Below are 23,323 nucleotides of genomic sequence, written 5' to 3' on the forward strand. Positions count from 1 at the left end.
TTATTATGCTGCTCGGCATTGTAAATGCTTAGTAAATCACTCATTTGAATGGCTTCCGTCATGCGTTGTTCAATTTGTCGTTTTGAAGCCCGCGCAATTCAAATTTAAATAGGCTTAAGTTAACAAACAATACTTATTAATATTTATAATTATTGTTCATAACATAAATAAAATAGCAACGCTGTAATTTTACTAGGAAATAAAAATGAGCTATTAGATTATAGAACTAAACGCATCTGAAGTTTTTTTAGGTCGTAGTAATTTCCATTTTTTGCCATCAACAAAATATTGATCACACACCCGTTCGTGAGTGAACCTGAATCATTCCGAATTAAATAACAGAAATGGACACATCAGTTCCAGTTTTTGAGAAAACTCATCCTCGTTTAACAGTTTTAGATTGGACTAGGAATATTCAAAAGTTACAAAATGAGGCAAGACACCGGAGGTTCGAGTCGTACGAATTACGACAAAGAGCTAATCAATTGCGCAATGAAACATGTATTACTACGAGATGGGATACTTACGTTAATGATGAACTATTAAGAGACAGGTAAGTAATGGTAGTAATGGTATTAGTAATGGTAGTAATGGTAGTAGTAATGGTAGTAATGGTAGTAGTTAAAGTGGTTTAAGTTTTAGACGTGGCTAGTAAAGCTAAGAGTCAATTTTTATTCGTTAATTTGAAGTGAGAACAAAATACTGATGTTATGACCTCTAGTGAATCCGCACGGATAGGTACCACCACCCTGCCTATTTCTGCCGTGAAGCAGTAATGCGTTTCTGTTTGAAGGGTGGGGCAGCCGTTGTAACCATACTGATACGTTACTAACGCTAATAAAAAAATATTATTATTTCCTTATTCGATCCTGAAAAACATTATAATGCAATAAAACGACAATATTAATTTAGTACGAATACGAACCTCATTAAAAAATTAATGTAGGACCTTGTCTTCCCAGCACTAGTAAATTTCAACTGAGATTATTTAGGTGGCTATCTAGGTGGTTTATGTATAGACGTAAATATGTATTTACAAATTTTTCTTCCGCATTATATAATGGATTTTATCATCAACGAATTTCTTTTTCTTGGTAAATTCATCGTTTTAAATAGATTGCGACGAAAAACCTTATTAGTTCATATCTCAAGGTGAGTGGCGGCATTTTGCGTGATAGATGTCTATGGGCTCTGGTAACCACTTAACGCTAGGTGGACTGTGAGCTCATCTACCAAAGCACCACCATCCACCAACCAAAAATAAAAAAAAATCCAATTTTTGTAGCTAAAGAAGGGTTAATTATACGACCATACCCTTAAAAGGTTTTTTTTTGTTTCCTGTATATTCTTTACAACTTACTGTATTACTTCAGTAAGATATATTATTTTATCTTACCTAATAATTACGTTTTTAAGAATCTTCGAGGTACAATCATGGCGTGAAAAGCAAAGATTCACACGGGATTGCGTGCGAGATGAGATCAGAGCTTTAAAGGAGGAGAAGCATGCAACAGAGTTACACTTAGAGTCACTCCAGGTGCCGCTCATGATAGTTTCACAGTGCCTGTCTAACAGGGACCAGAGAGTTCCCCCTGAGCTCACTAGAGATCAGCTAGAAGAAGAATTGAAGAAGGTAAATTAAAACTTATTTAGGAACAGAACAGGATAGCATCACCCATCTCTTCTCGGAAGTATCGTAAAAGATGACTAAGAAATTCACCGGAGAATGAGCGGAAGCCTTCTCTGAATTATTATACTAGCAGTAAGATCGCCAATTGGCAATTAATGGTGATACGGCGTATTATAAGCCCGCACTGCCAACGCCATTATATCTTTAAATATTGTCTATATCTGCCAAGAAACATGCGTTCCAGTTTGAAGGGTAGGACAACTGTTAAACAATTGAGACTTCAATTTCATGTCACAAATGGCGCGTGCACGTATGTGGCTATTGTCTCCGGTAACCGTTTAACTACAAGGCGGGCTGTGAGCTCGTTTACCTGTCTTCGCAATAAATAGCCTTTGGCAGATGAGTGAACTATGTAAGTAGTTCATATAACTGTATCGTAAAACCCACTTCCAGGCATCGGATTGGTGACTCGTAGAAGATTGAATTAAACACCAGATATATACACAGCTGTGCTTAGTGCGAGTTTTTTTACGCTCTCGACAACGTAAAAGTTAACTCATATTTGTATGCAGTTGGGACAGCGCTCCTAGCGGCAAATGTAGGCAAACGTTCCAACTCTCAAATTAGAGCTAACTTTTACGCTATCGAGAACGTTAAGAAACTCGCACTAAGCACAAGGATATATGCACAAGATAAGTTTATACTTATTTATAATTTTAGGAGCTTCACATAATTGAGAATAGCAAACGAGTCCTGAAAGATGTATGCAACATGGGCTGGGAGAAGATTAAAGATCTAACCAACGTGCTCTGTAGACTGGAGAGGGAGATCCGAAACAAGGACGAGACGCTAGATTTGGAGTATCACGTCAAAGACTTGACTAGAGACAGCTCCGATATTTCATTTAAGCTTGATCCTACCAGGATACCTCCTCAGTAAGGAAGAATTTTAAGCCATGGATATTTATACCTAGATCTTTAGGTGGATCAACTACCAGCTATAGCACGGGAATCCGCTGGATGCGAACTGCGCAGGACTCGTTAATGTGATGTACCTTGAGCAAGGTCTATGTCTAGCAGAGGATGTCTGCGGGCTGATGATGATAATGTATTTCTAAATGTTAAAAATTAGGGGTTATACCGATGTTTTACCGACCTGATAGTATTTGGCCACCTGTCGAAAGAGCCACTTCAGGAATGGTTCTGTTTCTGCTCATATATAGATTGATGTCCTCAGGACTGACGCTGGTGACCTCTGTGTGTGACTAGGATCATGATCCTCTGCGTCACAAATTGAACCTGATTAATCCAGCCTACTGAGACTCCCATCAACTAAATATATAACTGTGTTTTTAGTACTATAACAGAAATAAATTACGTCGAATGCATAGAAAATACAGTGAAGATAGCAGAAAGTCTCATGTCCGAGTCAAAGAACCTTCGGGAGACGATGTTTAGGAGCCGAGAACAGGCCCAAAACCAGATGTACGCGCAGTGCCAGACTGTTGAAATGGTGATGAGGAGACGGGTTTATGATATACAGAGGGGGAGGAATGAGATGGATTGGCAGAAATACAAGGTGACCATATCTATACTACAGTGGTTTTTACGGATGTTCCGTTATAAGTACTGAACTATGCATCCGATTGACTTGAAACTTGGTATTCATGTAGAAAATACATGTGCTTAATGGATAGGCTAATATTTATATGAGTGTTGGACTCTCTACACCAGTTGCGGGAGCGCTAATGATCAGTATCGTTGTGGAGGCGCTAATGTTCATAAACGATAAATTTAAAATTTCAGTTTTTATCAACTTGTTATTGATTATTATTATCATGTAAATTAATTACTATTATTAATAATTTTAATAAATTAACTATTAAACTAATATTTTTCTGTAGCATTAAAACTTTGTTTTTTTAAAAGTAACAAAAAATTAGTTGATTTATTAATTAAAGAAAAGATTGATTTAAGACGGGAAGGGAAAGTAAATTTTTTTTTTATAAAGAAACTGTAATAATGACAATAAATAATAATGTTCATTTTAAATGTCCAGCGAAACGGACGGCTACAGCTAGTCGATAATAAAATTTGTAGATATGCTTAATTCAGATTATTAAAGCATCGAGCGAGTGACTGCGTCGCTATTCAACTCTGCAGGCAGGTGCCAATTTTTCTAATAAAATACTTAGCTTAGCATGCTCACGAACGACTTCCACGATGAGCTAAAAATATCATATAATAAAAAATAAACCTGCAAAAAATTATAATGTATATAATTACTTTAAACAATTGAGACACAAATCAACACGTTTATTTATAGCTAGAAGCGAACATGCAGAAAGTTGATCGAGAGATCGAGTCTCTTCGAGCAGCGGTCGCTGACAAAATAAACCCAACTAAACTGGTCGAAACTAGGCTGGAGACCAGGACTAGAAGACCTGTGCTTGAAAGAGTTGATGTGAGTTTTTATACATGTTGTTTGTAGTAGTGGCTTCTTTCTTCTGACAATCAGATTTGACAAATCAATCAAATTTTTCTCCTACCTTCTCCGAAAGTTCGGTTTTCCTCCCGCTGTACAGGGAAGAAAGTCTAACTTTTCCTCCCTGGGTACAAATGCACATGCGCATTAGTGTCTACGTCTGCTCTCAAGCACCTAAAATTCTCCGCCATTGTTGTGCTCGGGTAATTTGCAATATTGTGTTTAGTGTAAAAGTAAAATAAACTAAATGCAATAAAATTTAATACTTAAGTATTAAACAAAAATGAGTTCATCAGACAGTTCTTATTCAATTAGTAGTAGTTTATTTAGATATTAAAAAACAGTTAAATTGTTTTTTTATAACTACAGGTGGGCTCCGCCCCCCCTACCCCCTGCCAGGGCTTCGCCCCTGGACCCCGACTCGGTACTCCACGAACTTTCAGCCTGGTAGGAGAAAAAATAGTACCTATGTGCACAGCGGGAAAAAAGTAGGACATCTCATACCTCGTGTAAAATTGCCACCTGAGCCGAAGGCGATTGTACGATGTACTATTTTTATTGTCAAATTTTTGCGCGAGAAATTGCATGCTTGTCAAATTATAACCATAGCAAATACACTTAAACTGTATGAATTTTTAAGGATAAACCTATGCGAGGGCTAATAGAAGAATTCGAAAGAGTGCACCTGAGTCATAGCAAACTTGAGAAGAAACTCGAAGACGCATTGTAAGTACAGTTCTAGTTACCAGTCAATTATTACATTGACGATATAAGATAGATACAACAATTATGTGTACTGACTGACAACAGTCGGTCCAAAACTAAAAGTTCCTTCATACTTGTCAGAACAACGTACCACGGCATGTACAATCACCATGAACGCCTCACCCGGGACCTGCAGCACAAGAACCAGGCTCTGGAGACGGACCGACGGCTCATAGAGATCCGGAAACCCTTGCATGCACCCGACGACACACAGTTCAAGAGGAACGTTGGCTATTGTCACATGAAGGACGAACTAGTTCCCGAGTAAAGAATCGACGTGTTCAATCCAGTAATTAAGTGCATAGATTATACACTTAATATATTTGAGAATTAAGTGATTGTTTTCATAATGCGTATTGGAATACTATTAACGATTGTGTAATTTAAGTGTGTATAGCTCAAGGTCACGCCTACCTACCGGGGAGCTTCGACTGCGTATTGTAATAAGATTTTCTAATGCACTTAAAATAAGCTAGATGCTTTTAACACAAATTAGACTCGCTATCATGCTATGCAGCCAGTAGCTACTACAGGTACTGTTTTTTTTTCCTGCTTATCTACCATTTGCATTGAAAAGCTATTCTGGCTTCATCAGACTGGGGGGCTCAGCATGAGATTTTTTGTAACATCTAGCCCTAGTAAAAGCAATGATGTGACCCGCTGAGAAGATCCGGCCAGCAACTGAGTGAGTTGTGGCGGGCGGACTGTAGCGATGCAGGGAGCATAAGGCCACAACCGCACTTTTTTTTTTTTTTTTTTTCCTACCTGAACTGATAGCCTTAGGGGCTATTTCAGCGTAACCCTAACGTTTGTAGGTGAGCTCACGGGGCTCAAACCTGATGACGTTGCTAACACGAACCCTAGCAAGAGCCGTGCTTCGCAGAATCTACCACCGGATCGGAAACGCAACCCACTGAGAAGATCCGGCGAGAAACTCAGTGGGCTGTGTCTGAGAGTTAATTTACTCGCCGAGCCCTTCGTCGCAAGCGACGGGTTCGACGAGAACCGTGACCGGTGCTTGAAGTACCTAAAAGCACCGTTAGTGGATCGGGAGGATCCGAGATGACGTGTTTTGGGCGACGTCGACTGATTTCCATTCCGCAGGATCGGGAATGTGGTTACCGGCGGCCACGATGAGAGGGTTCTCGTGTCGTGCCGCTTTATCGAAGTGGAATCGCACTACAAAAGTAGCTGAAGGCTGTTTGCAGATTTTCCCTTTACTCTAACTTATGATCACATCTATAATCAGTTGATTTATCACAATTTTGTTTCCCATATTCAAATACACAAAAATATCACAAGTTAAATTAAGCTTAAAACATTAAATAATTATAATTGCAAGAAATATTTAATTAAATTAGAAAAAAACATTGTTTAACTTTTTGTTCATTGGTATTATGTATTATGTCCTAAATGTTTCAATAAAACGTCCTACTAAAACATATTATTGTTTATTAAGGCATCGGTGTTACAATATATTTTACTTATATATATTATGATAATACAACAAAATGCAAATGTTATTATTCTAAGCTGTATAATTATTATTTTAATTATTTAAAACTTAAGTAGGAATGTGATTCTAGGAGAAAGAAAAGTGTTTTTAGCCTTAAGAGGGTTATTATGTCAGCTTTTACTTCTGAACGGTCTTATAATTAATATCAATTACATAGCATGTCAATTTTTAAAATACAACTTAAGTTATCTAAAACATATTTTAAAAAATAACAACACAAACATTACATATCTAAGTTGTATTAATTAATTTTTTGGGACCAGCAATTATTATTTTACTTTGACGATTTTATTATACATTTCTAAGTAAAGAAATAAAAAAAATTACATACATTTTTTATATGTTTGAATAGTAACCGTTCAATAATAATAAGAATAAGATTGGCAGTGCTTTCATAATTTCCAAAACAAGGTAGAAAATTATCTAGTAATAATCATATAAAAAATAATATAAACTTAAATAAATAATAAAATTACAATTATCTATTATTTTGGCATTATTGAACAGGTTGCAAATCAGGTTTGGGTCCGACCTCTTTGTAAGCAGTTTCCAAAAGCGTGCATATTAAGTTTAAGTTTTCATTGTCGATTTTCCTGCTCGCTACCAACCTTATGGAAGGTTCGGGACAGTTATGTTCGACGTCTCTCAGATAAGCGGACACCGCAAAGGCCACGCCTTTCTCAAAGCAATAAGCAGCAATGTTCCTTAAGTAGGAATGTTTGAGACGATCAGTCAGGTCATCCTTGAGGTAAACATGTTTGATCGGAGATATCTCATCACCGCTGTATCTGTAGTGGTCTAACTTAGCAAGAGCCCTGAAAATATTAACAAATAGTTTGTTATTATGAAAAAAATTGTGTTTCGTGATAATATGTTCTTTTTATGGCACACTTAGAACAATCAAATAGTTAACACATTAAGTTCTAAAGAGGGTATTTCATGAAAATTACTTACATATAAGCATCAGATCGAAATCACAGCTATGTACTATCACTGACAAATGATTTTTATTTTACAATGTTATTTTTAGTAAAAAAATTCCTACCTATGCTGATAGCCTTGAGAGGCTATTTCTGCTTCACCCTAACGTTTGTAGGTGAGCTCACGGGGCTCAAACCGGAGCGTTGCTAACACCGACCCTAGCAAGAGCAGTGCTTCGCAGAAACTACCACCGGATCGGAAACGCGACTCACTGAGAAGATCCGGCGAGAAACTCAGCGAGCTGTGTCTGTGGGTTAATTCGCTCGTCGAGCCCTTCGTCGCAAGCGACGAGTTCGACGAGGACGGTGACCGGTGCTTGTGGTGCCTAAAAGCACAGTTAATGGGTCAGGAAGATATTTTTAGTAAGCACTTGTGACCTTCTTTATTTGTAGATTTTAATGTAAACAGTGATACCTACCTACTTGTCAACTTGATACAAGTATACTGGACAAGTATATCTTTATCTTTTAGGCTGTGACAACTTCCAAGATTAGGTAACATTTTTTGAGGGTTATAATGTTTACTTGAATAAGGTAAGTAAGTAAGGAGTTCTTAACTGCGGTCTGATAATAAAAAAGTAAACAGACATCTTACTTATTCATCATCTTAGATCGGTCATTGAGCTCTTCTATGATTGAAGGTTTTTCCTCCAGAATGTCTAAAGCTGAAATGGCAGCTTGAGTCAACATGGGCGGTAAAGATGCACTGAAGCAGTACCCTGAAATGGAATAGTTAACAATGAAATGCAAAACTTGTATAATAAATTCAACCTTTGATCTATGTTAAAACATAGCGAATACTATTATAAATTTTAATTAAGCAACTACACTAAGCATTTGTGCAGAGTTTATCATAGTTGAGTTGAAACTTGTGTTTTTCAATATAAATTAACATACAATATGAGAAAGTAATTCCAACATCAGTACATAGTATAAAACAAAGTCGCTTTCTCTGTCCCTATATCCCTATGTATGCTTAAATCTTTAAAACTACATAACGGATTTTGATGCGGTTTTTTGTACTAGATAGTGATTGAAGAGAAAGGTTTATATGTATAACATCATCCATTAAATAGTGGAGAAATCAATAATAAATTACAGTTTCGGAAGCGAAGCGAGGGCGGGTCGCTAGTTATTCATAAAGGATAGAAATATATTTACAGGACACCAGCAATACTCTGCCTCCATATGTCCAGTTTCCTGAACCCTTTTAATCCGAACACATATATAAAATAAGTAACAAATTTACCCAGTCCTGATAATCTCTGATGTTCGACGATGAAATGTGTACCGGCACAGAAGCCACCAATTGTAGCAAACGAGTGCTCCAGTGAACCAACAATGAGATCTATTTCATCTCGAGGAATGTTCAGGTATTCTGTAATACCGCGACCATGTTTGCCTAGAACCTGTCATAGTACAACAATTTCAGTAAAAACTGTTTACTTCAAATGAATATCGTTAAGTTGTGTAAAACTCTGAATAAGACAATTATTATAGGCATGACAAATCTAGAACAAAACCGTATCGCACTTGTCACTCTCACAACCTTTACAATATAAACACTACTCCTAACCTGGAGACATGATGTCTGTATACCTACTACTGGTGGTAGGATAGAGTCCACATGGGTAGGTATCACCACTCAGCCTAATCCTGTCGTGAAGCAGTAATGCGTTTCGTTTTGAAGGGTGGTGCAGCCATTGTACTGTAAAAACTGAGACCTAAGAAGTCTTAAGGTGGGTTGTGGCATTTACACCATTGCAGTGGCTGCAACGAGGACACGGCGGAGCACACGCTCGCGTACTGCCCCGCTTTCGCGGAGCAGCGCCGCGTCTTCGTTGCAAAAATAGGACCGGACGCTTCCGACCGTCGTGGCTGCGATACTCGGCAGCGATGAGTCCTGGCAGGCGATGCTCGACTTCTGCGAGTCGACCATCTCGCAGAAGGAGGCGGCGGAACGGGAGAGTGAGAACTCTTCCTCCCTCTCGGCGCCGTGCCGCCGCCGTCGAGCCAGGGGTTGGAGGAGGGCGTTTGTCCAGCTCCGGCCCCTATGAGGAGGCAGTCTCCTCCCGGTGATGGTCACGGGGCGACCTAAGGGGGTTGAGACTGCGCCGCACGCTACCGTCACTCTAGCGCGCTGGCACGGGACGGCGCGTCGGCGACTGCGGACTGCGATGCGGTCCGCATTTTCGTCGTCGCTGTCGTCGCCGAACATACTGTGGAAGAGCAACCCGGTCGGCGGTGTATCGCGTTCCGACCCGGCAGGCTGGTTCTGGCCCAGCGGGGTATCCCGGAACACCAGCGGCATCGCCCGGGCGGCCTGGTAGGGCCGCCGTACCGCGGAGACTGACGTCGTTGGTTGTCGACTATCGCCTCGACGACCGGTCGGTCGGGCGTCCTCGGGGTGGCGCCGCGCGTCTGGTTGTAGTGTAGACCGCGGGAGCCCCCCTACTCTGACCGGGTTTTGACCCCGGACGGAGATCGGACGCCGGGTGTAAGAGTGCAGGGGAGTCGTTTAGTGGGTGGCCCCTAAATTCCTTGGGCCCGCGGTCTGCTCTCAACACCTGCAGATCGTTGAGTCTCACATAGCCCGCGCGCCCCCTAGGCGCGGGGACCTCGTAGGAGGTTCGGCAGTCGGCCCGAAAAAAAAAAAAAAAGGGTTGTGGCATTTACGTCATAAGTGTCTATGGGCTCCAGTAACCACTTAACACTAGGTGGGCCGTGAACTTGTCCACCCATCTGAGCAATAAAAAAAACCTATAAAGCAAAACTTAGATATGATGAGAGTCAACAGACTTCAATATTATTATAAAAGATTATTAGATATTATTTGATAATATTTATAATAAAAACAGAGACTAGCAAAAGTTGCATAACCATTCTTCTTCAATTTAATGTTATGTGAATATACTTAAGATACAATTTTAAGAAATGCTGCTTACACCAATTGAGAGACTCTCGTCCAGGATTATTCTCAATTTAAACTTTCTAGCTAATTCTACAGCTCTCACTAATGGGCACATTTTTCCAGTATTTAAATAAATTGCCTCAACTATGAGGAATGCTCTTCTCCGTGAGTTTAACTCTTTCTTTTCAGAAGCTTCTAACAGCTGCCTCTCTAAGTCATTCATGTCATTGTGTTTGAAGTAACAAATTTTGCTCCTTGATGCATCAAGACCTTTCTGTATTGCAAACCAAACACATTCATCCCTGTAAAGAGTTATGTGAAATATTATAAGTAACATATCCGTTTTAATTTCATTGTGACTTGAAGCAGAAGATGCCCTGGGTATTTCGAGCGGTGCAACTGCACTGGTGTTCAAATCTTGCAATATCCAAAGGCACACATTACATTATGTAATAAAAATTATGATTTGAACAATTACTGGTAGTGCATCTTGAATCTTGACTATTTCTGCCATAAAGCATTAATTCATTCTGGTATGAAAGGGGTTTTGTTGGCCGTTGTACTATAGAACTGAGACTTACAACTCATGTAATGGTAAGTAAATGGGTAGGTATAAATTTATAAGGTATCATGTATGTGTTCTCCCATAGCTATCAGCACAAAATATACGATTAGTAAAATTATTTAAATCAACTTACACAAAAACAATATCTTTTCGTTTAGCATAGGACGGAATTGCACTAGCTATGGTCGAGAATCCGTATGAATATACACATGTTTCCTCTACCTCTAGGAACTTGGCAAGGCGTTCTTCTAACTCAAGATGCACATCTATAGTGCCATAAAAGCCTCTAGGTCCACACGAGCCTACACCATACTTTTCCATAGCCTTCAAAGCGCTGTCTATGATTGTTTCATTTTTATCCAAAGATAAGAAACTCGTTGAACCAAAATTTAAGACATTTTCATTTAATGTTCCCATTATTAGAGGTTCCTCGACTTCCACATCATACTCGACCAATGGTTTTGGGTTCCACTCAATTGGCTTCTCATTGCTGCGAAGAACATGGGACCTCGTTCGTTTTTTTGACCATAAGTAATAGGTTGTGATAAAAACTACTTGCAAGGCAATAACCAAGGTCCACCAGCCGGCCTGCAAATTATGTTAATAACAGATTATATTCTATTATTTTTAACAAACAATTATAATAAACAATTACACCAATACTAACCATGTCGTGACTATCTATATAAATCATTTTTTATTTAATTCCAGTAAGATTTATAAATTAAAATTATGGTATCAATAAAATTTACTTTTTTTTTTTTTTTTTTTTTTTCCTTTATGGCAATAGTTTTAACTTTATGCCAGTTTCAAGTGAAAGGTAGGGAAACTACACGCGACAAAGTCGTCAAAAGGAAACAAAAGGATAAGCTAGTTAAAAACAAGATATGGAAATAAATTAATAAAAATAAATTAAATATATTAAATCTTAATATTATTATTGATTATGAAAGAGGATAATACATTATAATACAATAAAGGATAAAGCAAAAGGCAGGAGATTTTAGTCGGAAACGGAACCTGTAATAATTGTAAGGAATTCATAAAGGAGGTGCGGTCATATTGGGAACAAGAAAAGAAAATATGGTCGAGATCACCAATATCTTCTCCACACTCACAAATATTGCTATCAACAATACGAAGCCTTGCTAAATGATGAGGTGTACATACATGTCCTAAACGCATTCTGGAAATGATAGAAGTGACAATTTTAGAACTTTTAGCTTTAAAGAACCATGGTTTACTGGAGATCGAGGGTTGAATTTCAGCATAAAGTTTGCCTTTGAACTTGCTGCTTCTCAACCAAACATCATTCCATGACTCCCAAAGATAGGTTTTGGGAAGAGCAGTCAAATCATGACAATAATTAATGTATGGGACTAAGTCTCCATCCTTTATAGCTTCTTTGGCAAGCTGATCGGCTTTCTCGTTCCCTTTAATCCCACAGTGACTTGGAATCCATGCAAAGATAATGGTGTGATTTCTTTGAGAACATATCAAAAGCTTATCACGTATTTCGCAAATAATAGGATAACAAGGTTTCATTTGGAATGGAAATTTTTCAATAGTTCGTAGTGCACTTTTTGAGTCTGAAAATATGATTGTTCTTTTAGATTTTAATAAAATAACTAGTTCTACAGCTTTTAAAAGAGCAAAACACTCTCCAGTAAAAACAGAGGATTCAGGAGGAAGTTTAATCTTTTGTATTATTTTATGTTGCCAATGAACTAGACCGACTCCAACACAATCATCAATAGAGATTTTAGAGGCATCTGTAAAAATATAATCCCATCCACTCCAATTTTGTTCCTCAACGCTACTCATGAAACGAATATTTGTCTCCAGAATATCTTGTTTACCGACACCTATATCATATCTTATATCCGGAGCTAGAATTAAAGAATTGAATTGTGTCATAAATATGGATAATGATGGAGATCGATGAATGTGGCTGTGTATTGTTAAAAATTTACGAAAGCTTTTTATTAGACATGGTAATGATTTGTGACGCCAATAACGGGATGTCTGAATAATATTGTTCAATTCATGCAGTTTTCCATGAAGAGTATGGTCAGAAAACTGCATAGATTTGAACAAGTATCGATCGCTTAGAAATTGCCTTCTTAATTTTAAAGGAGGATCGCAGCATTCTACTTGTAATGCATTGGTTGGGCAAGATTTCATCACTCCTGTCACAATTCTCAAAGCTTTTGACTGAATGACATCAAGTTTTTTACTCCCCAAGACACTTCCACCATCTAATAGAAATGTGCCATAATCTAGAACAGATCTTACAAGAGCGTTATACACAAGTTTCATAGAAAACGGATGAGCACCCCACCATACACCTGAGAGGCATTTCATGATATTAAGTAGCTGTGCACATTTCATATCAATATGTTCATAATGGGCAAGTCCAGACAATTTTGAATCTAATATAACTCCTAAAAATTTAATTTTTGTTTGATATGGCAGAGATTGACCATTGAAGGTCACATTTATGACAGGAGTTGTACGTTTTTTAGAAAATACAACTATTGAACTTTTGGATACGGATAAATTTAAGTCATTTTTAACTAACCACACATTTAAACTATTAAGTGAATTAGACATGAAATTGCAAGCGATATCTATAGATTTATTTACGGAATAAAAAAGCAAATCATCTGCATATTGTAACACATTTATGTGGGAATATAAAGATGATTCTAAATCATATGTATAAATGTTATATAAAAGTGGGCTAAGTACTGAACCTTGGGGAAGGCCTTTAAAAACTGTACGCTTTAACTCAGTAGTATTACCGTCTTTCTGAACGAATAATGATATGTATCTGCAGGATAGTAAATTGATGATAAAATGAATTAATAATGTAGGAACCTGTAGCTCTAATAATTTGCGTTGTAAAATAGAAATGTTCACATTATCATAAGCGGCAGCGATGTCCAAAAAGGCAGCTACAATATCTTCATCGCGCGAAAAAGCTAAGCGAATATCTGTGGTTAATATAGCTAAATTGTCTATTGTAGATTTTGACTTCCGGAAACCGTATTGACTATTGGCTATGAAATTATTGTTTTCAATAAACCATTCCAAACGATTCTTCACAAGATGTTCAGCAACCTTAGTTAAAACAGAGGACAGCGCAATAGGCCTATATGAGGCAACATCATTGGTAGGTTTGTTAGGTTTTTTAATCGCTATAACTTCTTGAGACTTCCATGTTTCAGGAATATTACCTGTGACCATGACTGAATTTATTAAATTTAAAAAATACATTAAAGCACTATTACCAAGATGAGATAAAAATGAGTACATAATACCATCCTGACCTGGAGATGAATCTTTAACATGTGAAAGCACACCTTTTAATTCATGTAGTGAAAAAGGAGAGTTTAAAGAGGAAGAGTCATCTGTCAAAGATGATTCTAAAGGAAAGTAGATCGATTCAGCAACTGATGGAGGAGCTAATCTGTCTAAAAAGGCATTTGTTAAAGAAGGGGGAAGTGAAGATGATGATAAAGATTCTTTGAAAGCAGACCGAAATCGTTTAATACTGCGCCAAACTTCTGTAGGGCACGTAGAAGGAGATAAAGAAGTACAAAATGTTTTCCAGCCTTCCTGCTTTTTATCTCTGAGGAATTTACGTGTAATACAAATAACTTCATTGAGAATATCTAAGTTTTCATTGGACATGTCCGCAGCATAGACTCTCTCAGCTACCTTTCTTTTACTTACAGCATCCATACATTCTCTATCCCACCATGGAGGATATGGAATCTTATTAGATGGATTTCGTTTAACAGAAAAAATCTGATCGGCAGATTCTATTAAACATGTAGCCAAAGCTCTAGAAGAATTGGTCTCACCACCGCTAACTAATTCAGGCAAATCTTTTATTTTAGATTCGACAAGGTTCTTAAATGCAGACCAATCAGCATTATTTAATTTATATTTCACACGAGGTTCTCGTTTTTGATAAGGAGGGCGTCTAATAGGAGAGGATATGATAATCGGGAAATGATCACTGCCAAAAGTAGATGATGAGGTGTACCAAGAATGAGAAGAAGCAAGATCTGGAGTACAAATTGATAAGTCAACTGCACTAGGCTTCTCATTAGGCTTTGTGCGTCTGGTTGGTGAGCCAGTATTAAGTAAACACAAGTTTTGTAAATCTAATATTTCTACTAAATGTACACCATTGGTGTCAGTGGTGCCACAACCAAACATTTGGTGATGACAGTTAAAGTCACCTAATAGTAGGAATGGATCACTAAGTGAAGAGAGTAAATTATTAATGCTATTGAGAATAATAAAAGAGGAACGAGCGAGATAAATGGAAACTATAGAAATATTATAAATTTTGATGCCGACAATATTAATGGCATCATTAGAGATTAATGAAGAAAACGATATTCTAGAAAAATCAATTGAGTTCCTGACGAGTAATGCTACACCACCATAGCCATCGTATCTATCATCACGTAAGCAGGTATATCCAGGGACCTTAAATAGGTATCCTGGCTTTAACCACGTCTCGGATAATGCGACAACAACAGGAGAATGTTTATTTAACAAATATATTAAATCATGTTTCTTTGGAACAATACTCCTGCAATTCCATTGAATTATTTTGCAATCCATTATTTTTATTAACATTAATTGATTTTATTTTTTCATTAATAGAGGCAACGTGGGACGGTTTTAGTAAGTTTGAGTTTATTAAAGTACTTAATAAAGCTAGTATCATTTCTAAGACATCAGAGTTTTCTTCCTCTTTACTTTTATCTACCAGAGCACAGCCATTTTTAGGCTCTGAAACCTGGAAATCTTTTAATAAATTTTTATGAACAACACGATCATAACCATATTGATGCTTAGGAGGAGAGCGAGGTTTTAAAAATACTGTCTTTTTATAAGATGAATTAATAAAATTGTTACGAGATGCAGACTTCGGTGTGGGAACATATGCAGGTTTCGGTACTTCTGGAATTGTTGAGCTTAGTGCATCTGCGTATGAAGGCTTAACAGAAGGAAAACATTTACTGGCTTCTGCGTAAGACATGCAGCTCTGAGCCATTTTAAGTTTGATTTCTGTCTGTCTCACAAACTCTGGACATGACTTGTCTATCGCTGCATGAGACCCTTCAACTTTACACATTACACAGTATAGAGGATCTTCATCTGACCTGTCACATGAGACACCTGCATGTTGACCTCCACAGTTATAACATATTGGAGTCTTAGAACGACATTGTACTTTGGTATGACCATAACGACAGCATTTATAGCATTGTATTGTAGGAAAAATATATATCTCTACTGGAAGAGCATTATAGCACATAAAAATCCGTTTTGGTAAAACTTGCCCATCAAACGTTATTACAACGGATTCAGAGGGTTTCCAAGAAACCGAGTCATTAATTTTCACCTTGCGATTCAAACGTCTTATTTTAAGTATTTTGCCGCAGCCTAAAGGAACGGATACATTTCGTTGAACTTCCTCTACACTCCAATCTACAGGGACCCCACGAACTAGCCCCATCCTTGTTACGTTGAAAGTCGGAATGAAGGCTTTTAACTTTTTCGTTTCTAAAAGATTACAGTTAAGAAAGTTATTGGCGTCTTTGTAATCGGAAAAGCCAACTACGCACCTATTTCTTCCTATACGTTTTACACTACCGGGAATAATATTTTCAAATTTGTTCTGTTTTAAAAAATTGCCAAAAGTTATAGGATGGAGAACGGTCCCGTCATCAGGTGAACTTTGTATACGTTGAACGTGTATCAAATAAGGGGAAACATCAGTAAGAACATATTCAGTCCGGCCGATCCAACGGGAGTCTGTATTGGTTACTGTAGTTTTCGTGTTATTTGAATTTCCCGCGTTAGAGTCTTGAGAGATATTTGAATTTCCCGCGTTAGAGTCTTGAGAGATATTTGAATTTTCCGTATAAGATGTTGATGGTTGAGAGGACGTTTTATGTGAATTATTATTATTTTGCGAGTGTGAAGATGACGTCGATTGAGATATAGGTTTAGAACTTTTAGAAGTAATCTTTTTTATTAAAATTGACTCATCTTCCATATTGCATAAACTTTCGCACTGACAGTAATCACCGCTAGAACCACCTTTCTTATTTCTCCTTTTCGTACACTGCCGACAAAGGCGTAGATAACGTGTTCGTTTACGACTTCCTTCACCTGTCTGAGATGATAAGGAACAATCCGTATCCATTTTATCAAATTCATCTTGTGAAACAACAGTTACATATGATCCCACGGGGAGATTCAGGCCAACATAGCCATCATCCCCCCGATCGAGATCGGGGGGCTCGTTCATACAATATTTACAAAAATTATAAAAACTTACCAACTATACGATGACACTATACACAAATATGATACAAAGATTACATATATTACTAAAACTTACACTACCAGCTTATCCTCCGCGTTTTAACTATAAAATTAAATTAAATTTTCACCACCGTGAAAAATACGTCTACCATAAACGAAGTTTCCCGCGCTTTCCAAAATTTACTTTACGATTAATTAGTAGTAGTAGTAGTAAGGTTTTTCTCGAAGAGAAAGGCAAAGGAACTAAGCCATACAGCCAATTCTTAAGTTTAATATTTTCATATATAATTTTATGTTTCAAGGCAAAAAAGCCAATTCTTTAGTATTCTTCATTTATAAATATTTTTCAAATCCGTGTAAATTTCTATTCAGATTTTTTTTTTTTTTTTCCCCTTTTGTTTCGGTTGAGAGTTGTCGCAATCGTGTTTCTTGGATAATCTGACTATAAAGTCAAAATTTGTGTTCTCCATTATAAGTCTCCGAAAGTAGAGGTAATGTATTCATATACTGCTCTAAAACTTGCAGGGCACTTAAGCAATTCTTGAAGAGAAGGCGGGATGCTATCCTTATAAACCTCTTGCAGTTTATCAATAAATAGGATGCGATGAATATTAAAAGCTGGACATGTGAAAAAAATATGATGTAAAGTTTGTTCTTCATTTAGTGAGCATTTATTACAATTTGGTGATGAAGTTATTTTCATTCGGTAAAGGTGAGCGCTAAATTTGCAATGACCAAATCTCAGTCTACAAATCTGTGTGTAGAACTTCCTTTTACAGAAATATTTGCTCCTAGCGAACCAGGGTTTAATACCGATTTCATTATTTATTTCAGCATACCATTTACCTTTGGTTTCATTCATATGCCTTCTGTTTTCGAGCCAATCTTTATTAATTTGTTGACAAATATCAGGAATTAGGTCTTGCCATGGAATTGAAATATTTTTAATCTGGCCACCCAAGTTATTTATTGATTTTGCAAAATTATCAACTTTTTCATTGCCCACCACTCCACAATGTGCTGGAGTCCATGTGAATTCAACAGTGATATTTTGGTTACGCAAATCCGTCCAAAGTTTTTTAATATGATAGATGACATGGTTTATTCTATTGCTAAAGCAATTATTTTGAAGGTTGGAAAGAACTGACATACTGTCACTGACGATAAGCCACTTATTCTGTTTTCTGGCACATATGTCTTCTTTTATATATTTCAAGGCATGCAATATAGCAAGTGCTTCTGCTGTGAAAATGCTGGATGAAGGTGGTAAACCAAATCCATATCCAACCTTAATATTGTTGTGATAATAGGCTAGTGATACTCCTTGATCTGATTTTGAGGCGTCAGTATAAATACAGTGAAAATCAGGCCATTCGGTTATGTGTTGATCAAAGTCTTCTTTAGATTTAAGGTCATTATTTATAGATATACGCATAGCACAGAATTTACTCTCAAATGTATCTTCATAACAAGCCCATTTATCAACTGCTTTGTAAATGTTATATTGCTCAACAAACGCCATAAAATTCGAGAAGTGAAGAAGAATGAAAGGGTATTTTGGGGAATTAATGGAAGAAGGAATAGTTTGGGAATGCTGAAGTTTTCGCAGTAGTGCATGATGTGAAATAGCAAAGAGCTTAAGAAGAAATTTAAATTTTAAAAATTTGAATCTTAGATGTAATGGTGGGACGTTACATTCTACTTGCATAGATATTATTGGTGTGGTTTTCATGGCACCAGTTATTAATCGCAAACTGTTGTTTTGGATAATTTCAAGCTTTTTAATAAGAATGGAATTTGATGCGTAACAAAAATAGCTGTACTCAAAATGAGATCGGACTATAGATTTGTACAACATAAGTAAAATTTTAGGGTCAGCACCCCATGATGTCCTTGCAAGAGGCTTAAGAATATTGAAGGCTTTAGAAGCTCTGTCTGACAAGTCATAAACATGCTTATTCCAAGATAAATTCTTGGTAAATATTACACCAAGAAATTTAAATTCATCTACCATAGGGATTAAGTTATCATTATAATATAAGTTAGCACATAAATTTCTAGATCTACTAAAAACCACTACTTTCGATTTACTCAAACTTATATCCAATTTTAAGTAATTAAAGTAAACTTTTAATTTTTTTAAAGCTGTGTTTAATTTGTTTTCTGCTATTACCATGTTAGATTCTGAGCAGTACACAGCTAAATCATCAGCATATTGTAAGTTTGTGACTTCTGGACCAAGAACAATATTTAATTTATGAATATACAGAATAAACAATAATGGACTAAGTATTCCACCTTGACAAACTCCCAAATAAGAGAGTTTTGGACCGTATAAATTATTATTAAATTTAACATATACTTGTCGGCCATGTAAAAAATAAAAAATCCAAGCAATTATTTTAACAGGTATGCCAAGAGTCAATAGCTCTCTAGTGAGAACTTTATGGTCAACATTATTAAATGCTCCAACAATATCAAGAAAAACACAGACAAGGAATCTGTTATATGCAAATGCACTATGAATATCTAAGTAAAGATTATTCATACTTTCAGCAGCAGAAAAACCTCTACGGAAACCAAATTGATTTGAAGGTAATAATTTATTTGATTCTATATAGAACTCTAATCTTTGTTTTAACATTTGCTCAAAAAGTTTACCAAAACAAGATGTCAGAGCTATAGGTCGGTATGAATTGTGATTTGTGTTATCTTTGCCTGGTTTTAGTATTGGTACAAGGCAATCAATTTTCCACTCCGGTGGGATCAGAGATGCATTCCAAAGTAGGTTTAATATGAGAATTAACATTTTTTTCACGTCAACTGAGAGATTCTTTAGCATTTTGTATGAAATATTATCCAAACCAAAGGCCGTATCGCGTCTAGAGTTGAGAGCACTATGTAGTTCAGGTAAAGTAAAACTTTTAGTAAGAAATTCATTGTGTGTATGTGTGTTTGATACATGGATATTGAAATTGACCTGTGACTGGGGGTTTGATGAAAATTTATTTAAAAAATCTTGTATCCAACTGCTATTTGTAGAGCTTTTAATATTATTGTTGTGATAGGTTTTGTTAAATTTTCTTATTGTTTTCCAGATGGTCGATAATGGCGTTTGTCTGTTGAGTAACTCACAAAAAGCTGTCCAAGAAGCTTCTCTTTCTTTATTAAGTGAAAGTTTTTTAAGTGCTTGTTGTTTTTTAAATGAGATATAGTTTTCCATAGAAGGATCTGATTTGAATTGCAAATAAACCTTGCGACACTGTTCTATGGCAGCAGTACAGGTCTGATTCCACCAAGGTAGACATAGCCTTTTTTTGTGATTTGTGTTGTGTGATAAGGTTATGTTTTTTGGTTTCGTGTTAGCATCATTGACACTTTCCAATAAAATATTACAAAAAATGGTGTATGAAAGAATGGGATCGGAAAAATCGAAAGTGTGATCTAAAATTTTGGAGTCAACAATTTGTTTATACTTGAACCAGTCAACATTTATGTAGCTTGGTTTGGAAAAATTACCCTGACTTGCTTTGTTATTTGTATTTTCAGAATAGCTGAACAAGATGCTAGTGACAGTTGGCAAGTGATAGCTGCCCATTGGATCATTGTGAACAGACCAGTTGCAACGAAGTGATAGTGATGATGAAACAATTGTGAGATCTAATGCATTGGGACGCCATTTGTGGGAACCCACAGTGGTGGCTTGTCCATCATTGAGTATACAAAGATCACTATCTTCAATAATACTATGTAGTGTTGTACCACGACCATTATTCGAAGTGCAACCCCACATTGTATGATGAGCATTAAAATCACCTGCCAATAGCAAGGGCTTTGGAAGAGAATCAATCAAATTATTGATATGTGTATAAGTAAAATTTTGCGAGGCAGCTGAAGTAGGACTATAGAAGCTAACAATAGAGATTTCTTCATTGTTGAACTGTAATCTAATAGCTATGTTCTGCAAAGAATCATCATGTAATGTATTTAATCTAATATAGTTTAAATTATTTTTTATAAGTATAGCAACACCATTATGGTTGCTACCAATATCTAATCTTTCTATTTTGTAACCTTTGATATGAAATTTTTTTTCGGGTTTTAACCATGTTTCAGAAATTAAAGCAATATGTATATCATTATTGTAAAGGAAATATGTAAAAGCATGTTTATTACTAGATAGACTTTGAGCATTCCACTGAATTATGTTCAAGTGGTCCATAAAAAAATTAAGTGGTTTTAAGTTTATTTCTGTTTTTGTTTGTACTGAAAGTATCTAATAGAATGCTTTTGATGCCTGCAGAAGTAACAGGCGTTTCGTCAGACTTGTTGAGAGATATTATTTTGATAATAGAAGAAATAAGTAAGTTTACAAAGTCATCGCACTGTAGGAGGTTTTTTATATTATCAGTTGGTTTAGACTTGTTTAATGTTGGAAAAGACTTCTCATTGAATAAATCGGCGTATGCAACTTTTTGGTATTTAGTTCTATTTTCTTCAATTTTTTTTTTCTTAATAGGGCAATCTGAAGAAATTGCTATGTGATTGCCACTGCAGTGAACACAAATGGCTTCCTTGGGATCTTTAGGGCAGTCTCTGTATAGGTGTTCTTCACCGCAGATGGTGCATTTTTGCGAATTCTTACAAAATTTGCCGATATGACCGTAGCGTAGACAACGCAGGCATTGGCTAACTGGTGGAATGTATAGGCTTACCTCGAAGTACCATGAATCTATATCGACACTGTCTGGTAATGTAGGGCAGGCGAAAGTTAAGGCAACTGTTTGGGTGGGCAGCAAACACGATTTGCCGTCCTCATCGCGGCCTCGACGCATAAGTCGACGCACGGAAACTACATCTCTGGAACTTGATAATCCATTATATATGTTTTTGTTCGACATATAAGTGGGAACATTTCGAATTACACCAGTAGTTTCAGTGAGTAAAGCGGGAATTGATGCTTTTAGGTGCAGGTCCTTTAATGTTTTGGTATTATATAGGGCGCTATTAGCTAACCCTGGCCGCTCGAATATAGCTCCGATTTTGTATTTGTTTATTCTCTTAAATCTTTTTATGCCCTTGTTGCCTCGTTTCAATGAAGCGCCAAGGGACATGAGGTCTCTGTCGCCTATTGGCCTGGTTTCGGAACTTTCATATATTACAATATATTCAAAATTACCGCCATCTTCTGGATACTGACGGCAGTAATTTTCCGATTTATAAATAGTATACTTATCAGTTTCAGCAGTATCGGTCGAAGTATCTGAGTCGTCGACACTTGCCACATCTTGATGTAGATCGTCGGCTTTGCGCTTTTTGCGCTTGCCCCTCATGTTGAAGCTCACCTATAAATAGTGAGATTATATGCCTGGTTACAAATTCCTGGTAAAAACAATTTGTGAAAATTTTCTTTCAAAAAATTCCGCCTAATAGGTTTGACTTCCCGCCAAAAAGTGAGATTAATTAGTAATTACGAATTTACGATGGCATAGATTTTTTTAAAGGGATTTTATGACCTGGTAACTAAGACTTTTAAGTCATGTCTTATTTTAATTTTATTATTATTTTTATGGAGTGAAATGAAATGGAATGAAATGAAATGAAGATGATTAATTTGAGACATTAATCAACTGGGATGAAACTAAATGAAAAGAGATGATATTGGATGAAAAATAATATCAGTAAAATGGTGGTCATTTACTAAGATTATTCAGTGGACTTTTTGGAAGATCCTGAGGAGTAAATTTATGTGATTGGTTTTATTTTGTCTATTTAGTGTTTCTTCAACGGTGGTTTATTAACTGTTTAGTATTTGAGTCGTCTATTATCAAAGGTGGCAATCTGTGCATTTGGACAAAAAAAAATTATTAATATGTTAATACAGATTGATTTGAATATAATCGTCTCCTTTAAAGAATACGGTTCAAAACCTGCATTAAAGGTTAATACTTAACCTGTTATTTATCTAAGATGTCGTTCCGAAGAGTTTTGTGACTGCCAATGGAATACAAAGTCAATAATTCGTTTTTCTGATTTACCATTAATTGTCCAAAAGTCACATTGCCGGCTTTGATAATAGTCGACTCATTTGTGAAAGTGTACAAATGTGGGA

At 36.5% G+C, this 23,323-nt stretch overlaps 4 protein-coding genes across 9 annotated transcripts; 2 read left to right on the forward strand and 2 right to left on the reverse strand.

Annotated features, from left to right (window-relative positions):
• Positions 1–344: 344 nt before the first annotated feature.
• LOC119629106 (tektin-2-like) lies at positions 345–2,569 on the forward strand. Its single transcript, XM_038013849.2, has 3 exons — positions 345–553; positions 1,417–1,633; positions 2,351–2,569. Exons 1-3 carry the CDS (start codon positions 345–347, stop codon positions 2,567–2,569), a joined length of 645 nt encoding a protein of 214 aa, XP_037869777.2.
• LOC101738791 (tektin-B1) lies at positions 1,178–6,290 on the forward strand. The gene is made up of 5 exons (XM_062671066.1): positions 1,178–1,633; positions 2,351–3,208; positions 3,956–4,093; positions 4,755–4,840; positions 4,961–6,290. The coding sequence occupies exons 2-5, from the start codon at positions 3,050–3,052 to the stop codon at positions 5,145–5,147; spliced, it is 570 nt and encodes a 189-aa protein (XP_062527050.1). The 5' UTR covers positions 1,178–1,633; positions 2,351–3,049; the 3' UTR covers positions 5,148–6,290.
• Positions 6,291–6,314: 24 nt separating this feature from the next.
• LOC101743445 (serine palmitoyltransferase 1) lies at positions 6,315–11,681 on the reverse strand. The gene is made up of 6 exons (XM_004924102.4): positions 11,519–11,681; positions 10,985–11,439; positions 10,321–10,588; positions 8,625–8,784; positions 7,971–8,094; positions 6,315–7,210 (listed from the first exon to the last, which is right to left on the reverse strand). The coding sequence occupies exons 1-6, from the start codon at positions 11,543–11,545 to the stop codon at positions 6,892–6,894; spliced, it is 1,353 nt and encodes a 450-aa protein (XP_004924159.1). The 5' UTR covers positions 11,546–11,681; the 3' UTR covers positions 6,315–6,891.
• Positions 11,682–11,772: 91 nt separating this feature from the next.
• LOC119629103 (RNA-directed DNA polymerase from mobile element jockey) lies at positions 11,773–22,544 on the reverse strand. 6 transcript variants are annotated; one of them, XM_038013829.2, is made up of 2 exons: positions 13,193–17,786; positions 11,773–12,740 (listed from the first exon to the last, which is right to left on the reverse strand). In XM_038013829.2, the coding sequence occupies exon 2, from the start codon at positions 12,673–12,675 to the stop codon at positions 11,773–11,775; it is 903 nt and encodes a 300-aa protein (XP_037869757.1). In that variant the 5' UTR covers positions 12,676–12,740; positions 13,193–17,786. The 6 variants fall into 6 exon arrangements, with proteins under 6 accessions (XP_037869757.1, XP_062527028.1, XP_062527026.1 ...); XM_062671044.1 differs by having other exon boundaries at positions 12,532–12,740; positions 13,147–22,544; XM_062671042.1 differs by having other exon boundaries at positions 12,532–12,740; positions 13,193–21,433.
• Positions 22,545–23,323: the final 779 nt, after the last annotated feature.

Source organism: Bombyx mori, chromosome 11 (genome assembly GCF_030269925.1).
Source record: "Bombyx mori chromosome 11, ASM3026992v2".
Taxonomy (NCBI): domain Eukaryota; kingdom Metazoa; phylum Arthropoda; class Insecta; order Lepidoptera; family Bombycidae; genus Bombyx; species Bombyx mori.

Bases quoted from the DNA above. Each gene is read 5' to 3' on its own strand.
- LOC119629103 (XM_062671042.1), bottom strand. From the start codon at position 21,433: ATGGACCACTTGAACATAATTCAGTGGAATGCTCAAAGTCTATCTAGT.
- LOC101743445 (XM_004924102.4), bottom strand. From the start codon at position 11,545: ATGATTTATATAGATAGTCACGACATG. The intron at 10,589-10,984 runs GTAAGTTGATTT...AACTCTTTACAG, and splicing joins CGAAAAGATATTGTTTTTGT to GGATGAATGTGTTTGGTTTG. The intron at 8,785-10,320 runs GTAAGCAGCATT...GTACTATGACAG, and splicing joins ACGAGAGTCTCTCAATTGGT to GTTCTAGGCAAACATGGTCG.
- LOC101738791 (XM_062671066.1), top strand. From the start codon at position 3,050: ATGTCCGAGTCAAAGAACCTTCGGGAGACGATGTTTAGGAGCCGAGAA. The intron at 4,094-4,754 runs GTGAGTTTTTAT...TGAATTTTTAAG, and splicing joins CTGTGCTTGAAAGAGTTGAT to GATAAACCTATGCGAGGGCT. The intron at 4,841-4,960 runs GTAAGTACAGTT...CATACTTGTCAG, and splicing joins AAGAAACTCGAAGACGCATT to AACAACGTACCACGGCATGT.
- LOC119629106 (XM_038013849.2), top strand. From the start codon at position 345: ATGGACACATCAGTTCCAGTTTTTGAGAAAACTCATCCTCGTTTAACA. The intron at 554-1,416 runs GTAAGTAATGGT...TACGTTTTTAAG, and splicing joins GATGAACTATTAAGAGACAG to AATCTTCGAGGTACAATCAT. The intron at 1,634-2,350 runs GTAAATTAAAAC...TTATAATTTTAG, and splicing joins TAGAAGAAGAATTGAAGAAG to GAGCTTCACATAATTGAGAA.